We start from the raw sequence: 27,732 nt of genomic DNA on the forward strand, positions 1-27,732 counted from the left end.
CCAAGGTTCAGCCGCAAATACTATTCTGCTGTTAACAGCAGCTTATTCAAACATACAGATGATTAGATAAATTTAACTGAAAAATTGTGTAGTTGTGACTTTAGTCAATAAAACTCAGACATTCACCTTACCGCTAAGACATTAACACTCTGGCAGCCTTGCACTTCCAGCCGTTAAGTCAAATCACATTCTGTACTGAAACTGTTGATTTTTTTTTAAGTGAATATTGGAATTAAACTAGTGGCAAAATTCACTGACAAAACTGCTCAAAACACTCCATTTCATAATATTAGTAAATGGCACTTGGTGAGTTATAACATTTTGTCTCTGCATTGAGTTGTGACAAACTTGATCACACATCCAAACTAATCCAAGTTCAACAATTGCCAACCTTACTGCAAATCTGCAGCTGCTTCTATTGTAAGGTTAAGTGTGTTAGAAGGAAGACTAAGCATAAGGCTCACAGCAGGACCTAAAGTTTTATTTTGTTGTACCTTATTTGGAAATGCCAAATGTTGATACTGGCTACGCAATGTGGAAGAGGCACATCATCAGCATTTTAGCTTGGGCATAGAAATAAAAATAGCTTTTCATAAAGTCATACCTTTGAGTGCATATATACACAATACAAACACAAGAAAGTCTGCACATGCTGAAAATGCAAACCAACACACACAAAATGCTGGAGGAACTCAGCAGGTCAGGCAGCATCTATGGAAAAGAATAAACTGTTGATGTTTCTAACCAAGGCCTTTGTTCAGTACTGAGAAGGAAGGCGAAAGATGTCAGATTAAAAAGGCGGGGGGGGGGGGGGGGGGGAGGAGGAGGAGGAGACTGGCTGGAAGGTGACAGGTGAAGCCAGGTGGGTGGGAAAGGTGACATGGAGAAAAAGGAATCTGATAGGAGAGAAGAGTGAAAAATAGAGAAAGGGAAGGAGAAGACCCGGGGAAGTGATAGGCAGGTGAGAAGAGGTAAAAAAAAAGGTCAGAGTGGGGGTGGAGGGGAACCAGACCACTCTGTTTCAAAAGGTTGCTCCTTTACCCTGAGTGCGGCCTCATCTTAGCACAAGGGGAGGCCATGGACTGACAAGTTGGAACAGGAATTGGAATTAAAATGTTTGGCCACCGGGAAGACCCGCTTGTGGCAGATGGAGTGGAGGTGCTCAACAAAGCGGTCCCCCAATTTATGACAGGTCTCACCAATGTTGAGAAGGCTGCAACAGGAGCACCAGACATAAAAGACAACCCCAGCAGATTCTCAGGTAAAGTACTGCCTCATCTGGAATGACTGCCTGAGGCCCTGAATGGAGGTGAGGGAGGAAGGGAGATTAGTGGGGAGGGATGAATGGACAAGGGAATTGCTGAGGAGCGATTCCTGTGGAAAGCAAGTGGGGAGGCAAAGATGTTTAGTGGTAGGATCCCTTTGGAGATGGTGGAATTGCACAGGATAATGTGTCAAATGTGTTGGATAAGGAGGCAAGGACAAGAGGAACTATCACTATTAAGGCAGTGGAAAGATGGAGTGAGCACAGAAGGAGTTGTGGGTGAGGGCATCAATGTGGCAAGAGTGAAACCCCAAGGACATCTCTGATGTCCTGGGACAGAAAGCCATACCCTGGGAACAGATGCAATGTAGGCAAAGGAACTGAAAAAAGAAAATACACTGAAAAAGGAGACCTTCAGAGATGAAGACACAGATTGAGAAAAGGGAAGGAAGTGTCAGCGATGGACCAAGTGAATTTAAGGGCAAGGTTAAAGTAGGAAGCAAAGTTGGTAAAATTGCAGAGCTCTGCGCCAATGTATTCATCAATATAATGGAAGAGTTGGGGAGTATAACTGGGGAAGGCAATACAAAATAACTTGCTATTCTGTTTAAACTTAAAAATGGTCACCCTCAGTAGGACCAGAACAGAAGTGCTACAGTTAATGCCTCTGCTTCTCTGCGAAGAAAGTTGGGGTAAAATAAAGAAGCCAGACATTCCAAATTGTTCAATATTACACTGCAAAGGGAATCACTACAATCTCCCTTATAGGAAGACTGGGCAAAAAAAGATCAAACTAATGTCATGATGTTTTTCATAAATTATGATTTCAGTGCAAATATATTAGAGAACCAATAGCAGTCAATATGATTAGTAACACAAACCATCCTCAGGGTAAGCTCACCAGTGGAAACAAAAAAGTTGCAAACATTCGAATAGCATGTAACATGCCTCCTTGGATATTCATTTTGACCAACAAATTTAATGTTTGAAGCTAATTGTGACTATATAAAAATCAGCAAGGTTCATACATTTGAAAATATTTTTACTTAAACTTTTCAACTGGAAATTAAATATTGAAGAATTATGCAAAGTGGAAAAATAAATCAAAAGTAGAACAGCAAGTTATGTTGGACTTTATAGAACTTGAGTTAGGCTGCATCTGGAGTACTGCATACAGTTGTCACTCCATTATGTTGAATCTTTGGAGAGGGTGCATAAGAGATTTACTAGGATGTTGCCTTGACTAGAGGGCATAAGCTATAACAAGAGGTTAGACAAACTTGGGTTGGTTTCTCTGGAGCAGAGGAGGCTGAGGGGAGATCTGATAGAGGTTTATAAGGTAATGCGGAGGTGTAGACAGACAGCATCTTTTTCCCAGGGTTGAAGTGTCTAATACCAAAGGACATACAAACCCCAATTCCAGAAAAGTTAGGATATTTTCCAAAATGTAATTAAAACAAAAATCTGTGATGTTAATTCACGAGAACCCTTATTTAACTGACAAAAGTACAAAGAAAAGATTTTCAATAGTTTTACTGACCAACTTAATTGTATTTTGTAAATATAAACAAATTTAGAATTTGATAGCTGCAACACACTCAACAAAAGTTGGGACAGAGTTAAAATGAGATTGAAAAGTGCACAGAATATTCAAGTAACACCGGTTTGGAAGACTCCACATTAAGCAGGCTAATTGGTAGCAGGTGAGGTATCACGACTGGGTATAAAAGTAGCGTCCATCAAAGGCTCAGTCTTTGCAAGCAAAGATGGGTCGTGGCTCACCCCTTTGTGCCAAAATTCGTGAGAGAATTGTTAGTCAGCTCAAAAGGAACATTTCCCAACGCAAGATTGCAGAGAATTTAGGCCTTTCAACATCTACAGTACATAATATTGTGAAAAGATTCAGAGAATTCAGAGACATCTCAGTGCATAAAGGGCAAGGTCGGAAACCACTGTTGAATGTGCGTGATCTTCGAGCACTCAGACGGCACTGCCTAAGAAACCGTCATGCTAATGTGACAATTATAGCCACCTGGGCTTGGGAGTACTTTGGAAAACCATTGTCACTTAACACAGTCTGTTGCTGCATCCAGAAATGCAACTTGAAACTGTATTACGCAAGGAGGAAGCCATACATCAACTCTGCAGAAACGCCAGTGAGTTCTCTGGGCCCGAGCTCATCTCAGATGGACCGAAAGACTGTGGAACCGTGTGCTGTGGTCAGATGAGTCCACATTTCAGCTAGTTTTCAGAAAACGCAGGCGTCGAGTTCTCCGTGCCAAAGATGAAAACGACCATCCTGATTGTTATTAGCAAAAGGTGCAAAAGCCAGCATCTGTGATGGTATGGGGGTGCATCAGTGCCCACGGCATGGGTGAGTTGCATGTATGTGAAGGTACCATTGACTCTGAGGCGTATATTAGGATTTTAGAGAGACATATGTTGCCATCAAGGAGACGTCTCTTCCTGGGACGTCCATGCTTATTTCAGCAGGACAATGCCAGACCACATTCTGCACGGACTACAACAGCATGGCTTTGTAGACACAGAGTGCGTGTGCTTGACTGGCCTGCTGTCAGTCCAGATCTATCTCCTATTGAAAATGTAAGGCGCATCATGAAGAGGAGAATCAGACAACGGAGACCACGGACTGTTGAGCAGCTGAAGTCTTATATCAAGCAAGAATGGACAAAATTTCCAATTGCAAATCTACTACAATTAGTATCCTCAGTTCCAAAACGATTAAAAAGTGTTATTAAAAGGAAAGGTGATGTAACACAATGGTAAACATGCCTCTGTCCCAACTTTTGTTGAGTGTGTTGCAGCCATCAAATTCTAAATTTGTGTATATTTACAAAATACAATTAAGTTGGTCAGTAAAACTATTGAAAATCTTTTCTTTGTACTTTTGTCAGTTAAATCCAGGTTCACGTGAATTAACATATCACAGATTTTTGTTTTTATTGCGTTTTGGAAAATATCCCAACTTTTCTGGAAATGGGGTTTGTACATTTAAGGTGAGAGTGGGTTAGTCTAAAGGAGAAGTGAGGGGCAAGTTGCTGTTTTTATTAATATACAGAATGGGTGCCTGGAATGCACTAGCTGGGATGGTGGTAGAGACTTTTAAGAAATATTTAAATAGGTACATGAACACAAGGGAAAAGGAAGGATGTGGACATTGTGTAGGCAGAAGGGATTCATTTAGATGGCCATTTGATTATCAGTCCTGTTGGTTCGGCACAATATTGTGTGCCGAAGGCCTGTTCCTGGGCTATTCAATCTGAATAGTATTCAAAGGAAACACCACCATTTATATACAGGTTGAATATAGTAAAACCATCCAGGTATATCGCACTTTGTTTAAGCAAAAATTATACACCAAGTTACATGAGGGCATATGGAACATGTAAACAAATATTTTGAAAATAAGTAAGGCCTTAAGAAGGTTAAAGGTAAAAAACAAAGGGCTAAATGCAGAAATAAAGAGTAACAAATTACATGAATAAGGGCAAAAGATGATTGTTTACCTTTTACTTCCTCTTAGTTCAACTTACCTTAAAGGCAAGGGTGTTGAAACTGGCTGAGACAGAATCAATGCATCAAGTGCAGATAGCTACAAAATAGAAAAACATTCAGTATCCGGTTAAACTGAAATCAAGCTAATATAATCATATTTGTAAAAAATAAAAAGCTCAACTCTCCACAGCTAATTTTGTACAACTAGCAATGTGCATACACATTACCTGAACCAAGATTCTTGGCCTCTGGGCTGATGGGAAGGGAACATTATGCATGAAGTGGGATATATGCCTATAAACAATATAAGAAAAGTCTCAAAAATGATAAATGGCAAAACAAAAATGAATATAGTTAGTTTGCATTAAACAGAAGGGCAACAAACATAAAAATAGTGCTATTACAACAAATGGCTCCAGACAGTATCAATATTAATATGCTATGATCCAGATCTGATACTGATTGTACTGCTGTATACGATTATCAACTAATTAACCAAACTTTAAAAAAAACAAAATGGTTAGGCATTAGCTAAGCCAGACAACAAATAAATATAAAGCCATGGGGAAGAGGAAACTACCTAGTAGTTTTAAATCCTGAGGAAGTGACTGATTGTATTAACAGAAAATGCTGGGCCCATGAAATCCTTTACATCTGTCTTGAGAGAGGAAATTTCCTTCACTGTAAAATGTCCAAACTAATGACTGTTAATAAAAACAACAACACACACAAAATGCTGGTGGAACACAGCAGGCCAGGCAGCATCTATAGGGAGAAGCACTGTCAATGTTTCGGGCCGAGACCCTTCGTCAGGACTAACCGAAAGGAAAGATAGTAAGAGATTTGAAAGTAGTGAGGGGAGGGGGAAATGCGAAATGATAGGAGAAGACCGGATAAGAGCTGGAAAGGTGATTGGCGAAAGTGATACAGAGCTGGAGAAGGGAAAGGATCATGGGACAGGAGGCCTCAGGAGAAAGAAAGGGGGGGGGAGGGAGCACCAGAGGGACATGCAAACAACTAAATATGTCAGGGATGGGGTAAGAAGGGGAGGAGGGGCATTAACGGAAGTTAGAGAAGTCAATGTTCATGTCATCACGTTGGAGGCTACCCAGCCGGTATATAAGGTGTTGTTCCTCCAACCTGAGTTTGGATTCATTTTGACAATAGAAGAGGCCATGGATAGACATATCAGAATGGGAATGGGACGTGGAATTAACTGTTAATGAAAAGATTTTTTTAAAAGCAATTTCAAATTGTGGTTGTAACAACTTTAATGGCAAATACAAAAAGCACTACAAGTGTTTGCTTCTGCTCTATTCACTCATGGGCTTAAATCCTGCCAAAGCTTATGAAGCCTCAAGTATAATGACAGTGGAGTATGAAGTCATTCTCAATTGATATCCAGGGTTGCGAATGAGCAGTTGCCTGGGCAAGAAATCCACCAGCTGCTTGGGAACACCAGAATCCGCCAACATTTAATTGGAGATCGCTGCTGCTTAAAAAAAATCCCAGAAGTGGAACAGTTCATCACCGTCACTCCCATCCTTGATGACCCTTACTTGTCCAGCAAGTCTAATACAAAACTCAGTTTTCTATATTTATATCTTTCTGTGGGTTTTGTCATTTTCCTCAAAGGTCAAATTTATTGCCATATGTACATGTATACATAGGGGCAGTGAAAAATATACTTGCTCAGCATGACAGACTTTTACTTAACGAGTTATATTCCATATTTCAACTTTTAACCTTCTTCAATACTTCCATTTATTCATTCCAGAAAAACTTGAAGCTGTTATGGCTACATTACTTAAAACTAACAACAATTTGTTGTGTAATTATTCAATTTATTTAATTTTGCATATTAATTATTAAATTTGGCAAGATGCAGACAATGCAGTGATGCCACAATAGTAATATTTATGACTTTTGTTTAATTATAGTATAAATCGTTTGGGATAATTTATCACCAGGAGTGCTTGAACAAAGCTTAAAAAAAAATTCAAAAACAAGATTGATTAAACAAATTTTACACCGAGCCAAAAAACTTCTCAGAACAAACTAACGCACCAATTGGGGAAGGGATCTTAATTAGCAATCATTTATAACATTGCATAATGCATAAATAAATCTTGTCTTTAAAAAAAGTTTAGATATGTTCAATTGTTAATTCTCAAGGGCAGCATCATATTCAAGTGGGATGGGTGCACAAAGTCCCTACTGTCGAAATTACATTTCAAACATTTTAATTTACAAAGCTTTTCTAATTAACTTTGGTTGATTGAAAGGGGAAAACAGCAAATGCAGAAGGGTCTTCTGATTAAACCCAAACAAGATAAAGGTAAAAGCTAGATGAAAAACAGGAGAAAGGTAGAGTCTGGAGCTAGGTAGGAAATACAACCAGAATTTTGGAATCCACTTCTGGGTGTACTGTTAGTATTTCAGTAGGGCAGTGCACTTACTGCAGGATTGGAGCTTTGACAAAACTGTTACTGTTTACATACTGACAGCATACAGTATAGTTTGCATTTATTGCCATATCAACTGCTTACACTCAAACCACCAAAAAAAAATGAAAGCAGCAGAAATACATGTTACATGTTACTAAAAGCATTGCCAGAATTGAAAAATTCAATTGGCACAAATTCTGGCAAATAAGAAGATGATTCAAAACAGACTATTATCTTGACCAAACTCAAATTAGCACTTGCAAACTCATCAATACAAAACATTAATTCTCTTGCTTGTCACAGGTGCAGTTTGTAGTTCCAGTACTACATTTCAGATCTTTTGCATTTCCTTTATTTTGATTTATTAAAGAGCAAGAAGAGTGCTTGGACATTCTCGGCAACCATTTTAAACACTGAAAGCAAAATATAAAATATTTCCATTGTTGAAAATTTGAAAATGTTAGAAATACTTAGCACGTTAAGCATCATTTTTAGCTAGATAAGCAGCACTGATTATTTTTACACCAGAACCAGGAACCTTAGGTATCAAACATTTAAGTTGCAAGGAAGAGCGAAAGCTGAAGATAAATAAAATATACCTGAAATGAGATGAAGACCAAGACAAACTGATGGACACACAATTGACGGTGGTGGTTATTACAAGAAAGCAATGAAGATTTGTTAATGTGGTGAAGAAATGTAAACAATTGGGGAAGAATGAGGAAAAATGGATGTACTTCAGTCCAGGGTTGATGAAGAGACTTGTAAAATCTCAAGCAACTGTTACTTCATGAGTTTAATTTCCTTAAAATGTAACTACTGGTCAAGAAACTCCCTTTCTCGCCACCAAATTATTTCTCTTTTTATCTTGTCTGCATCCAAAATCATCCTCCATCTTGATATCTGAACCCAGATTATTTCATTACAAAGCCAATCTTACACTTTAATGAAACTATTCTCCCTCCTTTTCTTTTGTCCAATGCCAGAAATACCAACAAAATCCCAAAGAGTTTTTGCTGCATTAATTTTACTGTTACAAAACATGATGCACAATTGCTTTCAGCCCATTTATATTAAATATAAGAGACAGGACAGCTTAATAGGAATTCTGGGCTTGAAAACTGTAAAATACCTGTTAAAGTCACCTTTAGTATTCCTTTTGGTAATTCTAAATATCACATAAGTCCATTGGTTTCATTACTTTGAGAACCCTTATTACTAACAAAGACCTTGTGCAGCTGTGAATACAAAACCTCTGGGTAAAATAAACCATGATACCTCTCAGCCATGTGTATTTACTTTGAAATACTAAATTTGAAATTGAAAGTCATCAACAGTTCAAAAAGACTGCCAATCCCAAATAATTTGAAATCACAGCTCTCTCCTCCTGCACAATTCTCATGCAAATAAAAAAGGGAGGATAGATGTCTTCTGTTAGAACAGAACTTTATTGCTTAAAGCAAGCAGTATTTTGCTAGTTCACATGACTTAGCATGCAACAGAACAGTTTTCCCTCCACTTCTCTCTTAAGCTACAATGAACTAGATTTTAAAATGTGGTTTTCAACTGAAGCTCTTGCAAACCATGTTTGCTACAACTCCTGCATCCATCTGAAACCCTTTCCTCCATCATCACCAAGCTTGAAACCAAGAGTAATCCTCCAAACAATTTTGGGGAAAAAGCTGTGTTGGACTTTGGACTCTCTTAACACTGTTCTGGAAACCCATATTTCAATTTGAACTTAATGCTCATTATTTAGGAAAGCCTACAATTCCATTTCCTGGAAAACAACCGATTTCCCGGAAAACAACCGATTTCCCAACAGAATATATAAGTTTTAATTATTTTAACAACTCAAACAACAGTCACAGTCCTATTCAGTCTGCACACATGACCTTAGTGAAGAATTTTCACTACTTCCTTAGGCTCCACTGTGTATTAAGTCTGAAAACTATACATAAAATTTAGTAAAAAAGTACAGGTTCTAATTTTGTTTTCTTAAAATAGTTCAAGAAACATGATAGGGCTTGTCAAGACTACTTTTTAAAATCAATATATTGAAAAATCAGACTTTTTTGATTCCAAAACAATAAAGTAGTTTGAAGCTGTTGGTTTGTTATGGGAAGCATAGTTAAGGAAAATGGAATTAAGCAAATAACTGCACAACCATAAAATTAAGTAACACAGCAACTTCAGATTTAAATAGATTGAAGAAAGAATACAATCACAGAAATAAAATCATCCACAACTATTCACTATTCAAAGACATTAATGGGAAGAGTGCATCTGTTATTACATCAAATTAAAAGTTATTCTTCTTTTTGCAAGTACCAACACTTCTTGTTGTGATCAGTTAGATCTGATTCGATTAATTTGTGTTAGCACTCAAGGAAAAACTGAATTTTATGATAAAATCACTTTAAAATGTAGTGTATTTTCAATTCTATGACTTGGAAAAGCAAACCCCAACAAAATTGTACATACTTCTCAATTGGCAAAGGATGAGGTCCTGAGACTGAAAGTTTGTATAGAAACATCAAAAATTTGCGGAACGCCTCGAAGAAGGGCCAGCGGGACAGAAGGCAGATGCATTTATTGGTGTGCACAGACTTGGATGTGATTAGTTTCTTCCCCACAGCAGTGATGAGGCCGAGCTGCACAAGCTGCTTCTCGTTAAGTTGCTCTATTGGATATGATTCATAAAACTGGATGGCAGCTCCATAAACCTATTGTATTAAATCACAGTCAAAAATTAGTTCCTCAAATTAGAAAACAAGAGGTAATACACTACTCAAATTAGCAATTCAGTATCATGGATTTTGTACAAAATGGACAAATGATCTTTGAGCAAATCTATCAAGACAGTAACTTTTCAAACTGATTGGCAGTTGGTAAAAGAATTAAGATTTCATAGCATACTTGAAACAACCAACTTTCCCAAGATAAAGCGGCTCTCCTCTTGCTTAGTAGTTACAGTTCATTGAACCACTTCCTCTTTAAAAACCTTCCGATTGTCAGGACAGACATAATATTTCATAACAATTTTTTTTTAATCAGTTATAGCCCTAAAGTTTGAACTTTGTCCCTGTTTTGTCTCAACTCCAAATCCGTATTTTCCAACATTCTAAACTCCAGAATACATACTCAGTTCTTCAGTATATATAAAATGGGTTAATATTTACAGGCATGCCTGGCTTTTAAAAAAAGCTAATTAATCTAGCATAAAACAGCAAAACTTTAAAAACACTGCAAGCTTAAGGACTTTGGTAGTGCTGGATCAATAAATTTTCTGAAATACTGAATGTTATTTATATCAACACATTTTTAGGTGTTTCACAGAATATACTTCCTAGTAAACACATGTAAATTTCAAAGCAGTGCAGTAAGTCATAAAGGAATGTGGGAAACATTACCTGCTGAGGCAGATGCCACACAGTCATACAGTAGATTTACAAAGTTTTGCTGCACCAGGAACATGGATCAAAATGAAAATAATAATCTATATTCAACATCCCTGTTCCTCAATTTCAAATATGAAAGCTACTCCGAGTAGTCTTTGCCAATTTAGACTGATGCTTACATAATCAATTTCTGTCAATCAATAACCTAACTTTTGAAAACTCACAGCTGTAAAGGCAAAAACATTGAAAAGAAGTTGAGCGTAGGCCACCTAGTCTGCTCTACCATTCAATAAAAAATAAAGAAATAAAATAACAGCTTCAAGTCAGGAAGAAATAAACACCGGAACAAAGGGAAAACTTGTGAATTTAATGACAAGCCATCTTTAACATTCAACCAAGGGAAATGCACCCTGATTCAACATTTCATTGGGAAAACAAGCTTAGATTACTGAAGGTTTTATAGTTCTATAGGTCTACATAAAGCAGATTGAACCAGGACAAAAAATATTAAGCAATTTTTTTTCTCTCTGAACTTGCCTTCTCTGCTGATGAAGCAGTTAACACAAAGGTGGAGAAAACTGGTAATGGATATTTTGTCTGGGGAGGCCAGCATTCAATAGTAGCTCCCATTGGAAGGCAGAAGAGAGGCACCGACTCTGACAGCGGGAACGACTCATAGTCCTCTTCAGGATATCGACATATTAATCCTGAAAAAAGACAAAGTAGCATTATATACATGCTTGAAGGAAATAAAGTACAATGTAGCTCAACTTTAAAATCATTCCACAAATTTCTTTAACTAAATACACTGTTGCATCATAAACCTTTTCTTACAGATTTGTTAGTCTCCAAATCAAAGATTAATAAAAGCATAATAGCTGCTCCAAAAAAATGATTACTAGAAAGCCAATGTAATTTGGCACCAGTTTTCAGAACATTTAATGTTTTGGTTTGAAAAATATTCTGTGCCAGATCATTCTGAAAGAGATAACACACCAGATCATTTGCAAACACCAAATGTCAATGGCTCACAATAAAACACTTTAGCACATAAATTACTTTGCATAAAAACACTACTCAAGGTGTCAAACAGCAAAGGCACAATTGGCAGCCCAGTTTAAACATCTCATTCCGTAATCACCAAAAATATGGTTAAAATATTAACAGAAAGCTGTTTATCATGGTATGATAATCTAAAAATTACGCACTATTATCTGTAATACATAAAGTCATAAATTGGTTATTGATAGCACTTCAACCAGTTTAATTAGAAGAACCCATTAAGTTATTCAACAAACCATTTTGCAATGGCATGTGAACCCAAAATGCAGTCTTTGAACTTCTGCTTTTCACAGGGTTTTGCATTTTAATGAACACAGTTACTATGTAGCCAATTCAAAGACCATATTGTTAAAAAAAACACACAGGACCAGAGCCAATTTCATTTTTGTCAAAACTACTGGAGGAGGTAAATCATGGACAAAAAGCATGTGCTTAGCTGATGAATTAGAGGTGAACACCAAAAGATTTCATATAGTTATTGATGAAGACATCTGTCCTGCAATTTCCATAATTAACTTGAACTATAGGCGCTCTCCCAAATTAATAATGAAAAACCCATGTTCAAGTTTCCATTTTAAAGCTGCAGTTAGGGGAAATGACAAGTACAAATTGTGCATTTCCTAAAAACTTTCAAAGGTTATGAATTAGATAACATACCGGCCTTATATGCAATCGAATTGGAAACAGGAACAGACTTCTTGTAACAAAGATAGACACTGGAACCCCACTGTCAATAGAAACACAAAGTTATATATAGCCCTAGCTTTACTGCTTAAATAAAAGTAATTCTTAATGTAAGCCTTTACGTCAAGAAGTATGTGACATGCTGAAACAGAGGAAATTACTCACTTTTTCTAGAGTTTAGCTCCAGATGCTAGCAACTACTGAAGCAAATAACATCATGGCAGAAATCCAGCAATTATATTATTTGATTTGTCAGTAGTATGCTTTACCAGTCTAGTGACAAATATGAGTAATCACCCAGCCCAGAACACAACAAACCACTCTGAGCACTTCAGCAACTTTAAAGTTTTCACTGAGGAAAATTCTTTATCATATTTCTTGTATTTGAGCATCTTTCAGTCCTCTATTTAGTAATTCAAAAAGCCAAGGTGGGACAATTTAACAAAGAGTAACATGAACCAGAGCAGTTATATTCACACTTGGCATTTCCATTTGAATCCAAATAGGCTGTAAGCACAGCATGGATATACACATATTTTATTTATATATATATATGATAAAAATACACACACACACTTTTTATATATATCAAAGCCAAGTGTTTTTAAATTGTTTAAAAGGCATCTTCCTTGAACAATATTGCTGTAATGGTTTATTAGAAATAGATCTCTAAATGAATTAAGCCCAAAATTATTTTGTGTAGGAAAACACCAGTTCTAAACCAACAAAATATATGATAAATGATTCTGTAGTTGTAGTGTCTGCATGCTAATGATTATAAGCATACAATAACATTATTTTACTGTATCCTAATGACATACTGTATTTGAATACATATTTCACAGTCAATACATAGATACTTTGTCATATACAGGAAGTTCAATTTACCACAACACTGCCAAACAAAATTTTGGGAGATAGCCCAAGTATATTTCCAGCTACCTCAAATGACAACTGCAGGTTTGGAACAGAACAGAATGATTCCCTATTCGCTATCTGGTTGGGTAGATCTAAATTTGACTAATCTTAGCTGAAAAAAAGGGGTGGATGAATTAACTGGCTTAAGTAGCAAATGACTGAAATTGATGAAATAGCCACTGAAGGTTGGTACTTGTATCTTTCCCGCAGGGAAAATTAAACAAGTATGGATACTCTAAAACACAAGAATGCTAGTTCAGCCAAGTAAAACCCCCAAGTTCACACAACCTGCTTATAATCAACGTCTTTATTCACATAAGTATTGTTCCTTCATGTGAGCCATGACAAGTTCACTTGTGAAGCACTCATGGAGACGAGCACAAAGCACTCACCTCAGCTCTGAATTGGCTCCGTGGCAGTGGACTCACTTTCAAGGACTCTGCAGTTCATGGTTCTGTGTATTGTTTGTTTACTTTTTTTAAAAAAACTGTTTGTACGATTTGTTCTCTTTTCCCCCCACAAATTCGTTGTTTGACAGTCTTTGTTGTGCAAGTTTCTTTCATGGGATTCGACCGTGCTTTTTTTGTGGCTGCCTACAAGAAGGTGAATCCCACGGTTGTAAATGGTATGCATACTTTAACAATAAATGTACCTTAAACTTTGAAGAAATGTGCAGCACCACAGGTTTCAAGTTTAAAAGCTGGGTATTTTCTCCATGTGTTACAATATTTGAAAGTACCTCAAAGTTCAAAGCAAATTTATTATCAAAGTACATATATGTCACCTTATGCTACCTTGAGATTCATTTTCATGCAGACATTTACATTGAGAAAAAACTGCACATAAACTGACAAACAACCAATGTGCAAAAGATGACAAAACGTGCAAATAAAATAATATTGAGAACATGAGTTCTAAAGAGTCCTTGAAGTGAGTCTGCAGGTGTTCGAATAGCATGATTGAAGTTAGCCATGCTGGTTCAGAAGCCTGACGGCTGTAGGATAACAACTTTTACTGAACCTACTGGTGTAGGATTTTGACAATTGATTGGACAGCATTAACATCTGTAAACATTCACTCCCTCCACGGGCACACAGTGGTTCCAATGCATACCATTTACAAAATGCATGACAGGTATTCACCCCACTGCTCCACATCACCTCCCAATACGTACCAAAGACAAGAGCAGCAAGAACATGGAAACACACTCACTTTCAAGCCACACACCATATAGGTTTGAAAATATTTCATCAACCCTTATTTATCATTGGATTTAAATTCTGGAACTTACTGCCAAAACATGACTATGAATGCACCTTAACCAGAAGGACTGCAGCAGTTCAAGGTGCTTCTTCACCACTACATTCCAACAAAGCACACATATTCCAAAAAGGAGCATTTTGATTAGCTTCAGAACAAGTGACACATTGCTTCAGTTAGTTAGTATCCTCAAGGGAATGAACCCATAATCTGTTAAACCATAAACAAGAAACAGAGCCAAGAACATGCCATTCAGATGGTCACATCTGCACCCTCATTCAACAAAATCATGTCTGATCTACATCAACACTACCTTCCTGCACTATCCCAATACACTCAATTTCTGTAATATCCAGAAATTTGCCTATTTCTGTTCTGAATTAACTTGATGACAGAGCCTCAACAACTTTAGCCAAGGACACCGGAAATGCACATAATATAGCTGGTGCAGTCTCTCAAAGTGCAGTATATCATTGCCTGTTCTCAAATCCCCTCATGCCATTTGTTTTTCTAATCACTTGCCTAATATTCTGCATGCTGGTTTTGAGTATGAGGATACAAAGGTCAAAAGTTCAAAATTCAAGGTAAATTTATTTTCAAAGCACATATATGTCACCATATATAACACTGAGATTAATTTTCTTGCCAGCATACTCAGTAAATCCAAGAGCCATAATAGGGTTAATGAAAGACTACATATAATAGGGCAGGCAGACAACCAATGAGCAAAAGCAACAAATTTTGCAAAGACAAGTGAAAAAATTATAATAATAAATAAGCAATAAATATCAATAACATGAGATGAAGAGTCCTCAAAAGTGAGTCCATAGGTTGTGGGAACAGTTCAGCGATAGGGCAACGGGTGGGTCCCATTAAATGTTAACATTATCCATGCTCACCATTTAAAAAGATTTCTTCTTTCGTGCAGTTATAGACGGTTGGAGAAAACATTAATCCTTACAGTACCCCCAGTAGTTGCAGTCTGTTAATGTCAGGTCATGCTGCTAAACAAGATAAGAGCCCATGGAATTACGGGAAAGTTACATACGTGGATAGAGCGTTGGTTGATTGGCAGGAAACAGAGTGGGAATAAAGAGATCCCATTCTGGTTGGTTGCCGGTTACCATTGGTGTTCCACAGGGGTCAGTGTTGGGGCCGCTTCTTTTTATGTTGTATATCAATGATTTGGATTATGGAATAGATGGCTTTGTGGCTAAGTTTGCTGATGATACAAAGATAGGTGGAGGGGCCGGTAGTGCTGAGGAAACAGACAGTCTGCAGAGAGACTTGGATAGACTGGGGGAAAATGGGCAAAGAATTGGCAAGTGAATTACAATGTCGGAAAGTGTACGGTCATGCACTTTGGAAGAAGAAATAAACGGGCAGACTATTATTTAAATTGGGAGAGAATTCAAAGTTCTGAGATGCAACGAGAATTTGGGAGTCCTCGTGCAGGATACCCTTAAGGTTAACCTCCAGGTTGAGTCGGTGGTGAAGAAGGCGAATGCAATGTTGGCATTCATTTCTAGAGGAATAGAGTATAGGAGCAGGAATGTGATGTTGAGGCTCTGTAAGGCACTGGTAAGACCTCACTTGGAATACTGTGTGCAGTTTTGGGCTCCTTATTTAAGAAAGGATGTGCTGACATTGGAGAGGGTTCAGAGAAGATTCACTAGAATGATTCCAGGAATGAGAGGGTTAACATATGAGGAACTTTTGACCACTCTTGGACTGTACTCCTTGGAGTTTAGAAGAATGAGAGGGGACATCATAGAAACATTTCGAATGTTGAAAGGCATGGACAGAGTGGATGTGGCAAAGTTGTTTCCCATGGTGGGGGAGTCTAGTACGAGAGGACATGACTTGAGGATTGCAGGGCGCCCATTCAGAACAGAGATGCGAAAAAAAATTTTTAAGCCAGAGGGTGGTGAATCTATGGAATTTGTTGCCATGGGCGGCAGTGGAGGCCAAGTCATTGGGTGTATTTAAGGCAGAGATTGATAGGTATCTGAGTAGTCAGGGAATCAATGGTTTTGGAGGGGGGGGGGGAGGAAATGGGACTAAAGGGGAGAATGGATCAGCTCATGATGAAATGGCGGAGTAGACTCGATAGGCCGAATGGCCAACTTCTGCTCCTTTTTATGGTCTTATGTTTATTCATACTCTTTATCTAGCCAATACATCATCTCCAATTGCCTGTGCTCTGATCTCATTCACAATCTTTCTAAAATTCAAATATACATTGTTGTGACTCCTTGTGCATTATACTAGATACACCTTCAAAGAACTCTAATTTGATTAATCAACCATGACTTCCTTTGAATCGAATCAGAGATGGATCAATTTATTTCCTTGAGAACATGCTGCATAGTACTGCTTCCAGAATTTTCCTCCATTGTCAGACTAAATGACTCTCTATGTGCTTTTTTCTCTTAGATATGGGATCATACTTACATCTCCTACCAACAGGAATTTAGGATTGTGATAACACAAGCACCCAAGTACTTCATAGCCATTTTTTTTGTGTGAAGACAAACATTGTGTTGTCCCCTATGCTACTTATAGTGCCATCACTATGGTTTCACAAAAAGCCCAAAACATTTGTAATAGGCTTCACTACTGATATCCTCACATCTTTGTGCAGTGAAGCTAAATATGCCATTTGCCTTTTGTATATTCTATTTGTTAGGCACAGACACGTCTTTTTCTATTTTATGTAACTTTGATACATTTCTCATTAGTCTATTCTCAAAAAATATTCCAATTTCTGCGTTACCCTTTCAAACACAAAACTGCTTCTGATCCTCAGGCTTACTCCTGTTCAGCCACTTGATCACCATTTACTTTGAAAAAATATTCCATTAATTTCTCCTGTAAGCCACATCTTTTGTACTTTCTGGTTATAGTTCTAAATATTAAAGGAAAGCCAAAATTTTGCAAATCATGTTTTTTTCCTTTAAATAATAAATAGCCACTGCTTGAACACTCTTGTATCCTTTAATGTAGTTTTCCAATCTGTTGCTCGCACTTACATTGTCATCCTTGCTTTCAGAGTGAAAACCCCATTTTCAGATCGGATTTTGCGTTTCTTTTTTTAAAAAAAAGCTTTTTAAAATTTTAGTGATTGTTTTTCCCTATAGCTTGTTTTCAATATTTTAACCCTTCCACAGTGAATAATGCTAGATGTAAAATAATCCACTCTCAGATCATATCAATCTAAAATCCATCTCACATGCATGCCAGGAATGCATCCTCTAAGCTACACCTACCTTTGCAAGAAAAAGTTTGTGAACTCTTTGCAGTTATCTGGTTTTCTGCATTAATTACTCGTAAAAATGTGGTTTGATCTTCACCTAAGTCACAATAAGAGACAAACACAATCTGCCTAAACTAATAACAAACTAACAATTGTACTTCTCGTCAACCCACAGTCTGGTTTCAAAAAACTATGTGAACCTCTGAATTAATGCCTTCCACAAAAGCTATTTGGCGTCAGGTGGAATCAATGAGATGAGATTGAAGGTGAGAGTTGTAGAGGTGCCATGTCCTATAAAAAAGACAAAGTTAGGTTACCAGAGTCTGCTCTTCTGAAAACCGATCTGTTTATGTACACCATGCCTTGATCAAAACAACTTTCAGAGGACCTTATAAGATTTGTAGAGATGTATGAAGATGGAAAAGGCTACAAAAGCAGTTCTAACACAGTAAGAGCAATCATCTACAAATAGAGGAAGTTCAGTACTCTTGCAACTCTCATGAGTGGGGATCCTGCAAAGATCGCACCAAGAGCACAATATGCAATGCTGAAGGTGAAAAAGAACCCAAGAGTAACAGCGAAAGATCTAAAGAAATCTCTAGAACTTGCTAAAGTCTCTGTTCATGTGTCCACTGTAAGAAAAACACTGAACAATGGTGATCATGGATGGACACGATGGAGGAAACAAAAAAAAATTGTTGCATGTCTTAAGTTTGCAAAAGATCACCTGGATGGTCTACAATGCTTCTCGTACAATGTTCTGTGGACAAATGAGACAAAGTTGAACTTTTTGGCAGAAATGCACACCTTATGTTTGGAGGGGAAAGGGCACTGCACACCAACACCAAAATTGAGATGCATGGTGGAAGGAGCATCATGGTTTGGGGCTGCTTTGCTGCCACAGGGCCTGGACAGCTTGCAATTGTTGAGGGAACAATGAATTTTAAATTCCATCAAGACTTTTTTTTTTAAGGAGAACATCAGGGTAGCAGTGCATCACCTGACACTTAGCAAATGCTGGATGATGCAACAAGACAATGATCCAAAACATGAGCAAATCAACAACACAATTGTTTAAAAAGATGATTCGTGTTTTGGAATGGCCAAGTCAGTCCAGATCTTAACCCAATTGAGATGCCATAGAATGACCTGAAGAGGGCTGCTCATACAAGGTACCCCAGGAAAAAAAAACAGAATTGAAAGAGGCCAATATGAACTACCACAGTTCATAAATCTCAGAATTCCAATAACATCTCCAAGACCATTGGGATCTCAGCAGTTCCCTCCGACGACAAGCGACTTGAACCAGCAGCCCCCTTGAGAACCACTTGCTCTCCTCCGCTTTGCCTCGATGTTTCAATCTTCCTCGACACTTTAATCAGCAAGAAATGAAATCGATCATGGCCTTTCACCTTGTCTCTGAACTTCTTCTCATGGTAGCTCACGCTCACATTTCTCTTCTGGAGCTTTCTCAGGGACAGCAAAGCAATAACTCACTTGATTGAACTACAGATTCCACGTCCCAGGCTCAAATAGTTTCAAAAACAAAATTAAGATAAAAAGAATAAGTCGAAAGCGCAGAAAAACTGGAAAGATTGACTATCTGGAAGATGTTGCCTGAGGAATTGTTGTTCAGTGGCACCATCTTAACCAAAAGCGAGGGCATAACCACATAATGACTATCTTCCAAACAGTACTGAAAATAGAATTGATCTTTGAAGCATATTACCAGAAAGCTCTGAAATTTTCATTACCATTTAAGATACATTAATTTTAAAAATGAAATTGTGCTTACCATGCCACAGTTTAAGTTCTTATCAACTTTGCAGAAAGTGTGGGGTGGAGTTTCCCCTTTACTGGTAACAATAACACAAATGTCAGTCACAGCTAAAGAATTTTGGTGCCTGTTCACAGGAGCCCTTCGATAGGTAATGAAGATTCTTTGAGAACTGGCTGAACTGTTGTTAACATTGGCGCAACGGCCAAAAGGAGTTGCTTGTAAGATTTCACAGCCTGGAATGACGCGCTCTTTCCCCTCATATAAAACCCTAATAAAAAAAAGATATATTCATTATTCCAGCTGGTAATCTTGATCAAAACGTGTACAGTATCTGGCATCCTGATTAAAGCCAACACTGTCTTCATCTACTTTAGCAAAGCCAGCAAGCAGATTTGAATTGCTTCAAATTAATTTCATTCACACCAGAATCAACACCTGCAGATCATTGCTCATTTTTCTAAAGGATCTCAACCGATACACAAAAGGTAAATAATGGCAATTTATAAAAGTGCCCAAGATTAACCAAAGATCCAAACGTACTTTATAACAAAAGGTTAATGGGAATTCAGGAACCAAATTCTACTCAAAATCTTTCCATTCAAGCAGTAGATAGTTTAAAACCACATTTACTTCCTGACATTATTAATTCCAAAACTTTAAGGATGCATTAATATTAGAGTGGCAACTGTTTATTCATTTCCATAGATGCTGCCTAACTCGCTGAATTCCTGCAGAATTTAGCGTTTTGCTCTGGATTTCCAACATCTGCAGAATATTGTGTTTACCTCATATTCTATCTGGGTAGTCTACAATCCACAACCTGAATGACCTATTCTTCAATTTCAGGTAGCCCACTCTCCCTCTGTACATTTCTTTCTCCACCTGACCCCAGTCCTCTCACATAACCCTTAACTTCAAAATGCCCTCCCATTCTTGGTGTCCCCTTCCCCTACCTAGTCCAATACCCACAAACTCCCACCCATTGCTCCCTTTGCAAATGCACACAATATCATGCCACATTAAAAACCAACTAGGTCAAAAGCATAAACACGAGATCTAAAAGAAATATTACAATACCAAGTAGAAATAAAGTTAATGAGATTACCAATTCAAGTATTTAAACTTCCAAAAAACCTCTAATGATTACTGCCTCTGATCAATGCAAAAGCACAAGCAGATGGATTTAAAGCATCAACTTTGCCAACACTTGCACAGATAAATAATTAAATAACCATGCAGGAGAAACAGTTTAAATATAATCAACCCGAAATACTCCACAAACCAAATCATTATTCAATGTATTGGCTGGAAAAACAGATATAAATTATGAATCATACTGACCATGTTCAAAGCCAATCTGCTCAATAACCTGAGACCTTTTCACATGGCCATATCATGAAATATTATGGAATTCCAGAGGTAGGGCAGAGATATTAAAGATCAGAGGAATTACAATCAGGGAGTTCAGAACTGCAAAGCAAAATATTGAGAGGGCTGATGCCAAAGAAGTCAGGGATCAAGTTACTTATCTTTTTTTTAATATAAAAAAGTGATGGGATGCCAGATGCAAATACATGAATAAGGTGAAAAGATTTGGTGAGAACTTCATATGAACACAAATTCACAGAAAATTCTTGGTGAGCAGCTGACTAGGAGAGCCTGGTGCACATCTTTAAATAAAAGGGATAAGCATTTTAGCACATGTTGAACCAGTTAAGGATACAATCAATGTTACACAAGAAGGAATGGACTTCTTCGTAATAGTTGGAAAGTTGAAGAGTCAAAAATGAAAATCAAGTTTGTAAACAATCCCAATGAACCTCAGTCAGTGACCAATAAAAACACAAAATGCTGTCTGGCCTGTTGAGTTTTGCCACCATTTTGTGTTTTTATTTATTTCCAGATCTGCAGATTCACTCATGTTGCCTCAGCCAGTGACCAAGATGTTAGCCTGGGAGCATTTGGCTGGACAGCAATGTAACCTTAAAGCTGGCCTTAATACTTTGAAACCTTGTCATGTTCATGCTGCTGGCTCGTATATCCAGTTCAGAGCCACAAGTGCTCCACTGATCTGTCAACTTGGCTCCACCAATGGCATATTCAGCTAAAATCATGATTCAGCAGTCAAACCAAACTACAGCAAATAACTCCAGATTGACAACACTTCGTGGCAATGTCTACTGCCCATTAGCATTTACATCAACCATACAGAAGTGCTTCAAGAAGTTGGGTATAGCATGAATCAGAATCAGATTTAATACCACTGGCATATATAGTGCTTATAAAAAGTATTCAACCCCCTTGGAAGTTTTAATGATTTGTTTTACAACACTGTATCACAGCGGATTTAATTTGGCTTTTTTGACACTGATCAACAGAAGAAAGCTTTTATAATATAAATAGAAACAGATCTATATAAAGTGATCTAAATTAATTACAATTATAAAACACAAAATAATTGATTGTAGAAGTATTCACCCCCTTCAAGTCAGTATTTAGTACATACACCTTTGGCAGCATTTACAGCCTTGAGTCTGTGTGGATAGATCTCTGTCAGCTTTGCACATCTGGGCACTGCAATTTTTCCCCATTCTTCTTGCAGGCTGCTTCAGATTTTCCTCCAGGATTTCCCTGTATTTTGCTGCATTCATTTTACCCTCTACCTTCACAAGCTTTCCAGGGCCTGCTGCAGTGGTATCCCCACAGCGTGATGCAGCCACCACCATGCTTCATGGTAGAGATGTTGTGCTTTTGATGATGTCCAATGTTTGGCTTACCCCAAACAGTGTTAAGTCTGATGGCCAAAGCGATCAATTCTGGTTTCTTCAGACCATAGAACCTTCTTCCAGCTAACTTCAGAATCTCCCACGTGCCTTCTGGCAAACTCCAGCTGAGATTTCATGTGTGTGTGTTTTTTTTCCCCAAAAGTGGCTCTCTCTTTGCCACTCTCCCAAAAAGCTGTGACTGGTGAAGTACCTGGGCAACAGTTGTATGTGAAGTCTCTCCCACTGAAGCTTGTAACTCTTCCAAAGTTGTCACAGGTTTCTTGGCAGCCTTCCTCACTAGTCCCCTTCTTGCACGGTCACTCAGATTTTGAGGATGGCCTGTTTCTAGGCAGATTTACAGCTTGCCATATTCTTTGCATTTCTTGATGACTGGTTTAACTGTACTCTAAGGGATAATCAGTGACTTGGAAATTTTCTTGTATCCACCTCCAGATTTGTGCTTTTCAATAACCTTTTCATGGAGTTTCTTGGAGTGTTCTTTTGTCTTCATGGTGTAATTTTGCCAGGATACTGACTCACCAGCAGATGGACCTTCCAGATATAGGTGTGTTTTTACTACAATCAATTGAAACACCTGGACTGCACACAGGGGATCTCCATTTAACTAATTACATGACTTAAAACCCAATTGGCTGCACCAGTGATGATCTGGTGTGTGTGCGTGTGTGTATGTGTATGGGGGGGGGGGGTGAATGGTTATGCAATTAATTATTGTGTTTTATATTTCTAATTAATTTATGTCACTTTGTAGCCATCTGTTTTCACTTTGACATGAGAGTTTTTCAGTTGATCAGTGCCAAAAAAAAAAACAAATTAAATGCACCGCGATTCAATATGTAAAACTCCAAGCCGGGGGTGGGGTTTGAATACTTCTTATAAACACTGTATCATGAAATTTATTGTTTAAGTGGCACTACACCGGAAAACAGTAACAAAAAAGTATGAATTACAATAAGAAAAATATATATAAAAATAAACATTAGCGCAAAAAGCAAGAGAAAAAAGTGTGAGGTAGTATACATGAGTTCATTGCCCATTCAGAATTCTGATGGATTAGGGGAAGAAGCTGTTACTAAAACACTGAGTACGTGCCTTCAGGTTCCTGTATCACCTCACTGTTGGTAGCAATGAGAAGAAGGCATGTCCTGGATGACGGGTGGGGATCCTGAATGAAAGACACTGCCTTTTTGAGGTTATTTCCTTTGGAAGGTGTCCTCAGTGCTGGGGAGGATAGTGCCCTTGACGAAGGTGGCAGAGTTTTCATCTTTCAGCAGCTTTTTCCAACCCTGTGCAGTGGCCCCTCCATATCAGACAGCGATGCAACAAATTAGAATGCTCTCTATGGTACATAAGTGACCTGGATCGACTCCAACTTGTCTGCTGCCATAACAGGTCAACAAGCAGATGAACATGTGTCAGTTTATATTGAGGGATCCGGCATGAAGAGACTCAGCAACTTTAAACTCAAGGATGTTAACATATCAGATAATTTGTCCTGAACCCAGCATATAGACTTAATTATGAGAACACACCAGCATCTTTACTTTCTCAGATCAAGAAGATTAAACTTGTCACTGAACTCTCTGATAAACTTCAACAAATGTACTGTTTAAAGCATCCTGACTTATCTGATAAGGCAATTTGAACCCACAGGACCGTTTGAAACTGAAGAGAGTGGTGGACTCTGCCTAACACATCCCTCCCCACCACTGCAGTATCAACAGGAGGCACTGCCTTGAGAAGGCAATATCTTTCAAGGATCACTGTCTAGGCTAGTAGTCACCAACCTTTTTAAGCCTAAGATCCCCTACCTCGGCCTTAGTAAAAGGCGAGATCGCAATTAATTACACGCATGCGCACTGGGGCAGCAAGACCGGAAGTAAAACCCCGCAACCCGGAAGTAGAAATAATGCGTAAACACCAAGGGTGCTCACCCTTTTTGTTGCACCGCAGACCAGTTTAATATTGACAATATTCTTGCGGACTGGCCGACCGGGGGGGGGGGGGGGGGCAATACTCGAAGCAGGTTCTATTCCGCAATTTAGTTTTCATGGCTCTCAGCACTTAGCTGCTGTCCCGCGCTGCTCACACTTTTTTTTCCCGTTGAAAAAACTCAGTGGGTTTGTCTTTAAGTGCAGGGTGCTTGGATTCAAGGCGCCGAAGCAGTTTTGAGGGCTTCATTGCCTCATTAGACAGCATCCCAGCTCGAACTCCAGCCTCTGCCCGCCTGCCGCCAGACACCCTGGCCAGGTGCGGCTGGTCGTGGATGGGGTGAGAGGACAAGGTCAGGGCCGGAGGTCCCCATACCGGAGTCGCGACGGTTGTAGTCCGGAGAGAGCGAGCGAGGAGAGCAACAGGCCCGCGCCTCCCCCCTTGTAGGATCTATCGGCCGACTAAAGTTTGTTTCAGCAGATTGCAGCGAAGTAGTTGCTCTGATACTTATGAAACCTTGAACCCAAATTAGGCCGTCTGCAAATATTTTATCACTGGGTTCCCCATGAACATTCAGTGTGCTAATCAGGTTTAGAGACGGTGCCCATCAGTCTGCGCTCCAGGCCGGTAGCAATGGCACTTTCCGCCGGCCGCGCTCCGGGCCAGTAGCATCAGCACTTCCCGCCAGCCACGCAAGGCGAACACAGGCGCGCGGGTATCACTGCGCTTAGGCAACTGATGGCCTTGCGTGTATGCAAGTTCAACAGTGGGCGTGACAGGAAATGAGGAAAGGTGCAGCTGACTCATATTGTTTCCTCGCAGCCTGGTGGTTGGGGACCACTGAAGTACACTGTGTAGTGCGGGGGAGCTATGCGCATGTGCACTGGGCAGAAAGAACGGAACTAAAACCCTGCAACCCAGAAACAATCTCTCAACAGCATTTGTGTATTTATTTTTCTTTCTTTTTTTCGGGATCTACTGGGAAAGTCTCAAAGATCGACCAGTCGATCACGATCGACAGGTTGGCGACCACTAGTCTAGGCCATGCCATCTTCTTGCAACTACAATCTAACAGGAGGTATAGAAGCCTGAGGCCCCACACCACCAGGTTCAAGAACAACCTATTCCCTTTAAACATTCATCTGGCATAACTCTAATCACTACAGTTTAGCAACACAATGATCACTTGGTGATCCACAGATGAAATCTAATAAAGAAGGCTGAGCTAAGCACTCCTCTATAGTACATAGCAGATCAGTGGAGAACTGCCCTGATGGGGTGAGCTGCCTCCATGAGTAGATTATGGCCTTACCTGCCAATGAACATAGCACCGCAGATGAGGTTGACCCCTTGTCTTGTTTGCTTCCATTCTATCAGATTCTATCACATGCTCTGCTGTTGCTTCCTCCCAGCCTTGGTGGCCATGTCCACTCTTCTCCACTTGTCCATCACCCCACCCCACCTGCACCTTTATTATTTTCTCTGTAGCATATAAGCTGTTGTTTCACTTGCTTCATGGTACAAATAATCCAAATCTTGCTCCAACTCTTTCCTTCACTACTTTATATTGGCCATCTCTCCTTCGGCCCTTGATGTTGTGCCGACCCATATCTTCCTTTAAAAAAGTACTAAACCCACACTATCCTGTAACCCTCTATTTTTCTTTCATCCATGTGCCTGTCCAAGAGGATCTTAAATACCCCTTATGTTTTAGCCTCCACCAGCATCCCTGGCAAGTCATTCCAGGCACCCACAACCCTCTGTGTAAAAACCTTACCCCTGATGTCTCCCCTAAACTTCCCTCCCTTAACTTTGTACATATGCCCTCTGGTGTTTGCTATTCATACCCTGGGAAACAGGTACTGACTATCCACCCTATCTATGCCTCTCATAATCTTGCAGACCTCTATCAAGTCCCCTCTCATCCTTCTACGCTCCAAAGAGAAAAGTCCTAGCTCTGCTAACCTTGCTTCGTAAGACTAGTTTTCCAATCCAGGCAATATCCTGGTAAATCTCCTCAGCACCCTCTCCATAGCTTCCACATCCTTCCTATCATTCAGACCAGATGAAAAGTTTCAGCCCAAGATGTCCACTGCCCATTTCTCTCCAAAAATGTTGTCTGATGTGCTAGTTAAATACATTAAGATTCAAACTGTCAATATACCACCACTGCCCAGAGATCAAGATGATTTTCCAAACTAATAACTTACCCAATATCAATAAGGGGTGGCTCATCAAGTCCCCTCTTATAGCAAAGGTGTATCTCTGGGCTTTTCAAACTCCCAAAATTTAAATTTGCTGGAAGTCCCGTTGGTGTAACTTCAATGCAGGTATAACCTTCAGGAACATTTTCCCCTGCTGATTTGATTATGACAGCGATATCTGTTATTGGTGCTTTCGGCTTTGTTGACTTGGGCTCCACCACTGTGATTTCTTGTTCCAATGGTGTAGATGTGTCAGTCAGTCCTGCAACTACAAAGTAGTCACTAACTCTTGGGCCCTTATCTTCAATCATGGTTACGTGATCCTAAAAAAAATAGGAAAGAACCTCAGTTATTCATTGTAAGGTAGCCACCCTCCCCCCCAGCAACCAAACCCCATCCTTAGAAATCAAGAGTCTATTTCACCAATTGCAGTTGATACCAGAAATGAATCATCCTCCCAAGGCACACGTGACTGCACCTTTATTATTTTCTCTGCAGCACACAAGCTGTAGTTTTAATTGCTTCATGGTACAGATATTCCAAGGGCAATAGACAAACTGGAAAATTGGAGGGGAGGACTTGTAACAATCCTTTGAAACATGGGACAAAGCAGGGGGAAAATAAATGGGGCTAAAGCAAGCAAGAGGCCAGGATAGAAACCTTTCAAAAAGCCATGACAGAAAAGTGAGTCAAGCCTTTGGTTAAAGGTTTTCAGAACTTGCTGAATGGAAAACAGTGAATCTGGCTCCTCACTAAGGGAGGAAGAAAGGGAAAATTTTCAGGAAATCATAGGTTATTTAGTTTAACATCCTTTTTTTGGAAAATAATTCCAGTGGAAAAAATATCTGGTGAATTAGAAGAAAATCTTAATGCAAGTTAAATTTTTTAAAAAGTTAAATTTGTTTTATCAAAGGCAAATAATGCTTGACAAATTTTCTGTTGTTCTTTCATGATACAGCGAGCAGAAGTTCGAGAAGGCAACCTGTAGATGGATATTTAGATTTCCAAAATCCATTCCATAAGCTACACAAGGATTACAAAATAAAAGGAGCAAGAGTGTCAACATAACGAGAAGACAAGTTATCACATGGAAGAGTCAGAATATATTCATTTTTCAGATTTTTTTTAAAAAGAAAACATGCAATTGGTGAAGGGGTCCAAGTATCAATCCTTGACCCTTAATTATTAATTTTCTATATTAATAATTTAGGTGAGGAGTTTA

The 27,732-nt window shown here is 38.9% G+C and overlaps 1 protein-coding gene across 3 annotated transcripts in view; it reads right to left on the reverse strand.

The window, feature by feature from the left end:
- The window catches only part of dennd4c (DENN/MADD domain containing 4C), a 183,667-nt gene that overhangs the window by 91,194 nt on the left and 64,741 nt on the right, over nt 1-27,732 (reverse strand). For all 3 annotated transcript variants that reach the window (XM_073072879.1, XM_073072889.1, XM_073072869.1), the window contains exons 2-8: nt 26,517-26,833; nt 19,604-19,856; nt 12,348-12,417; nt 11,166-11,335; nt 9,712-9,953; nt 5,008-5,074; nt 4,819-4,877 (exon numbers count right to left, since the gene is read on the reverse strand). In XM_073072879.1, coding sequence (XP_072928980.1) covers nt 4,819-4,877; nt 5,008-5,074; nt 9,712-9,953; nt 11,166-11,335; nt 12,348-12,417; nt 19,604-19,856; nt 26,517-26,821 — 1,166 coding nt within the window. In that variant the 5' untranslated portion in view covers nt 26,822-26,833. The remainder of the gene's footprint in view (nt 1-4,818; nt 4,878-5,007; nt 5,075-9,711; nt 9,954-11,165; nt 11,336-12,347; nt 12,418-19,603; nt 19,857-26,516; nt 26,834-27,732) is intronic.

This window comes from Hemitrygon akajei, chromosome 2 (genome assembly GCF_048418815.1).
Source record: "Hemitrygon akajei chromosome 2, sHemAka1.3, whole genome shotgun sequence".
NCBI lineage: Eukaryota > Metazoa > Chordata > Chondrichthyes > Myliobatiformes > Dasyatidae > Hemitrygon > Hemitrygon akajei.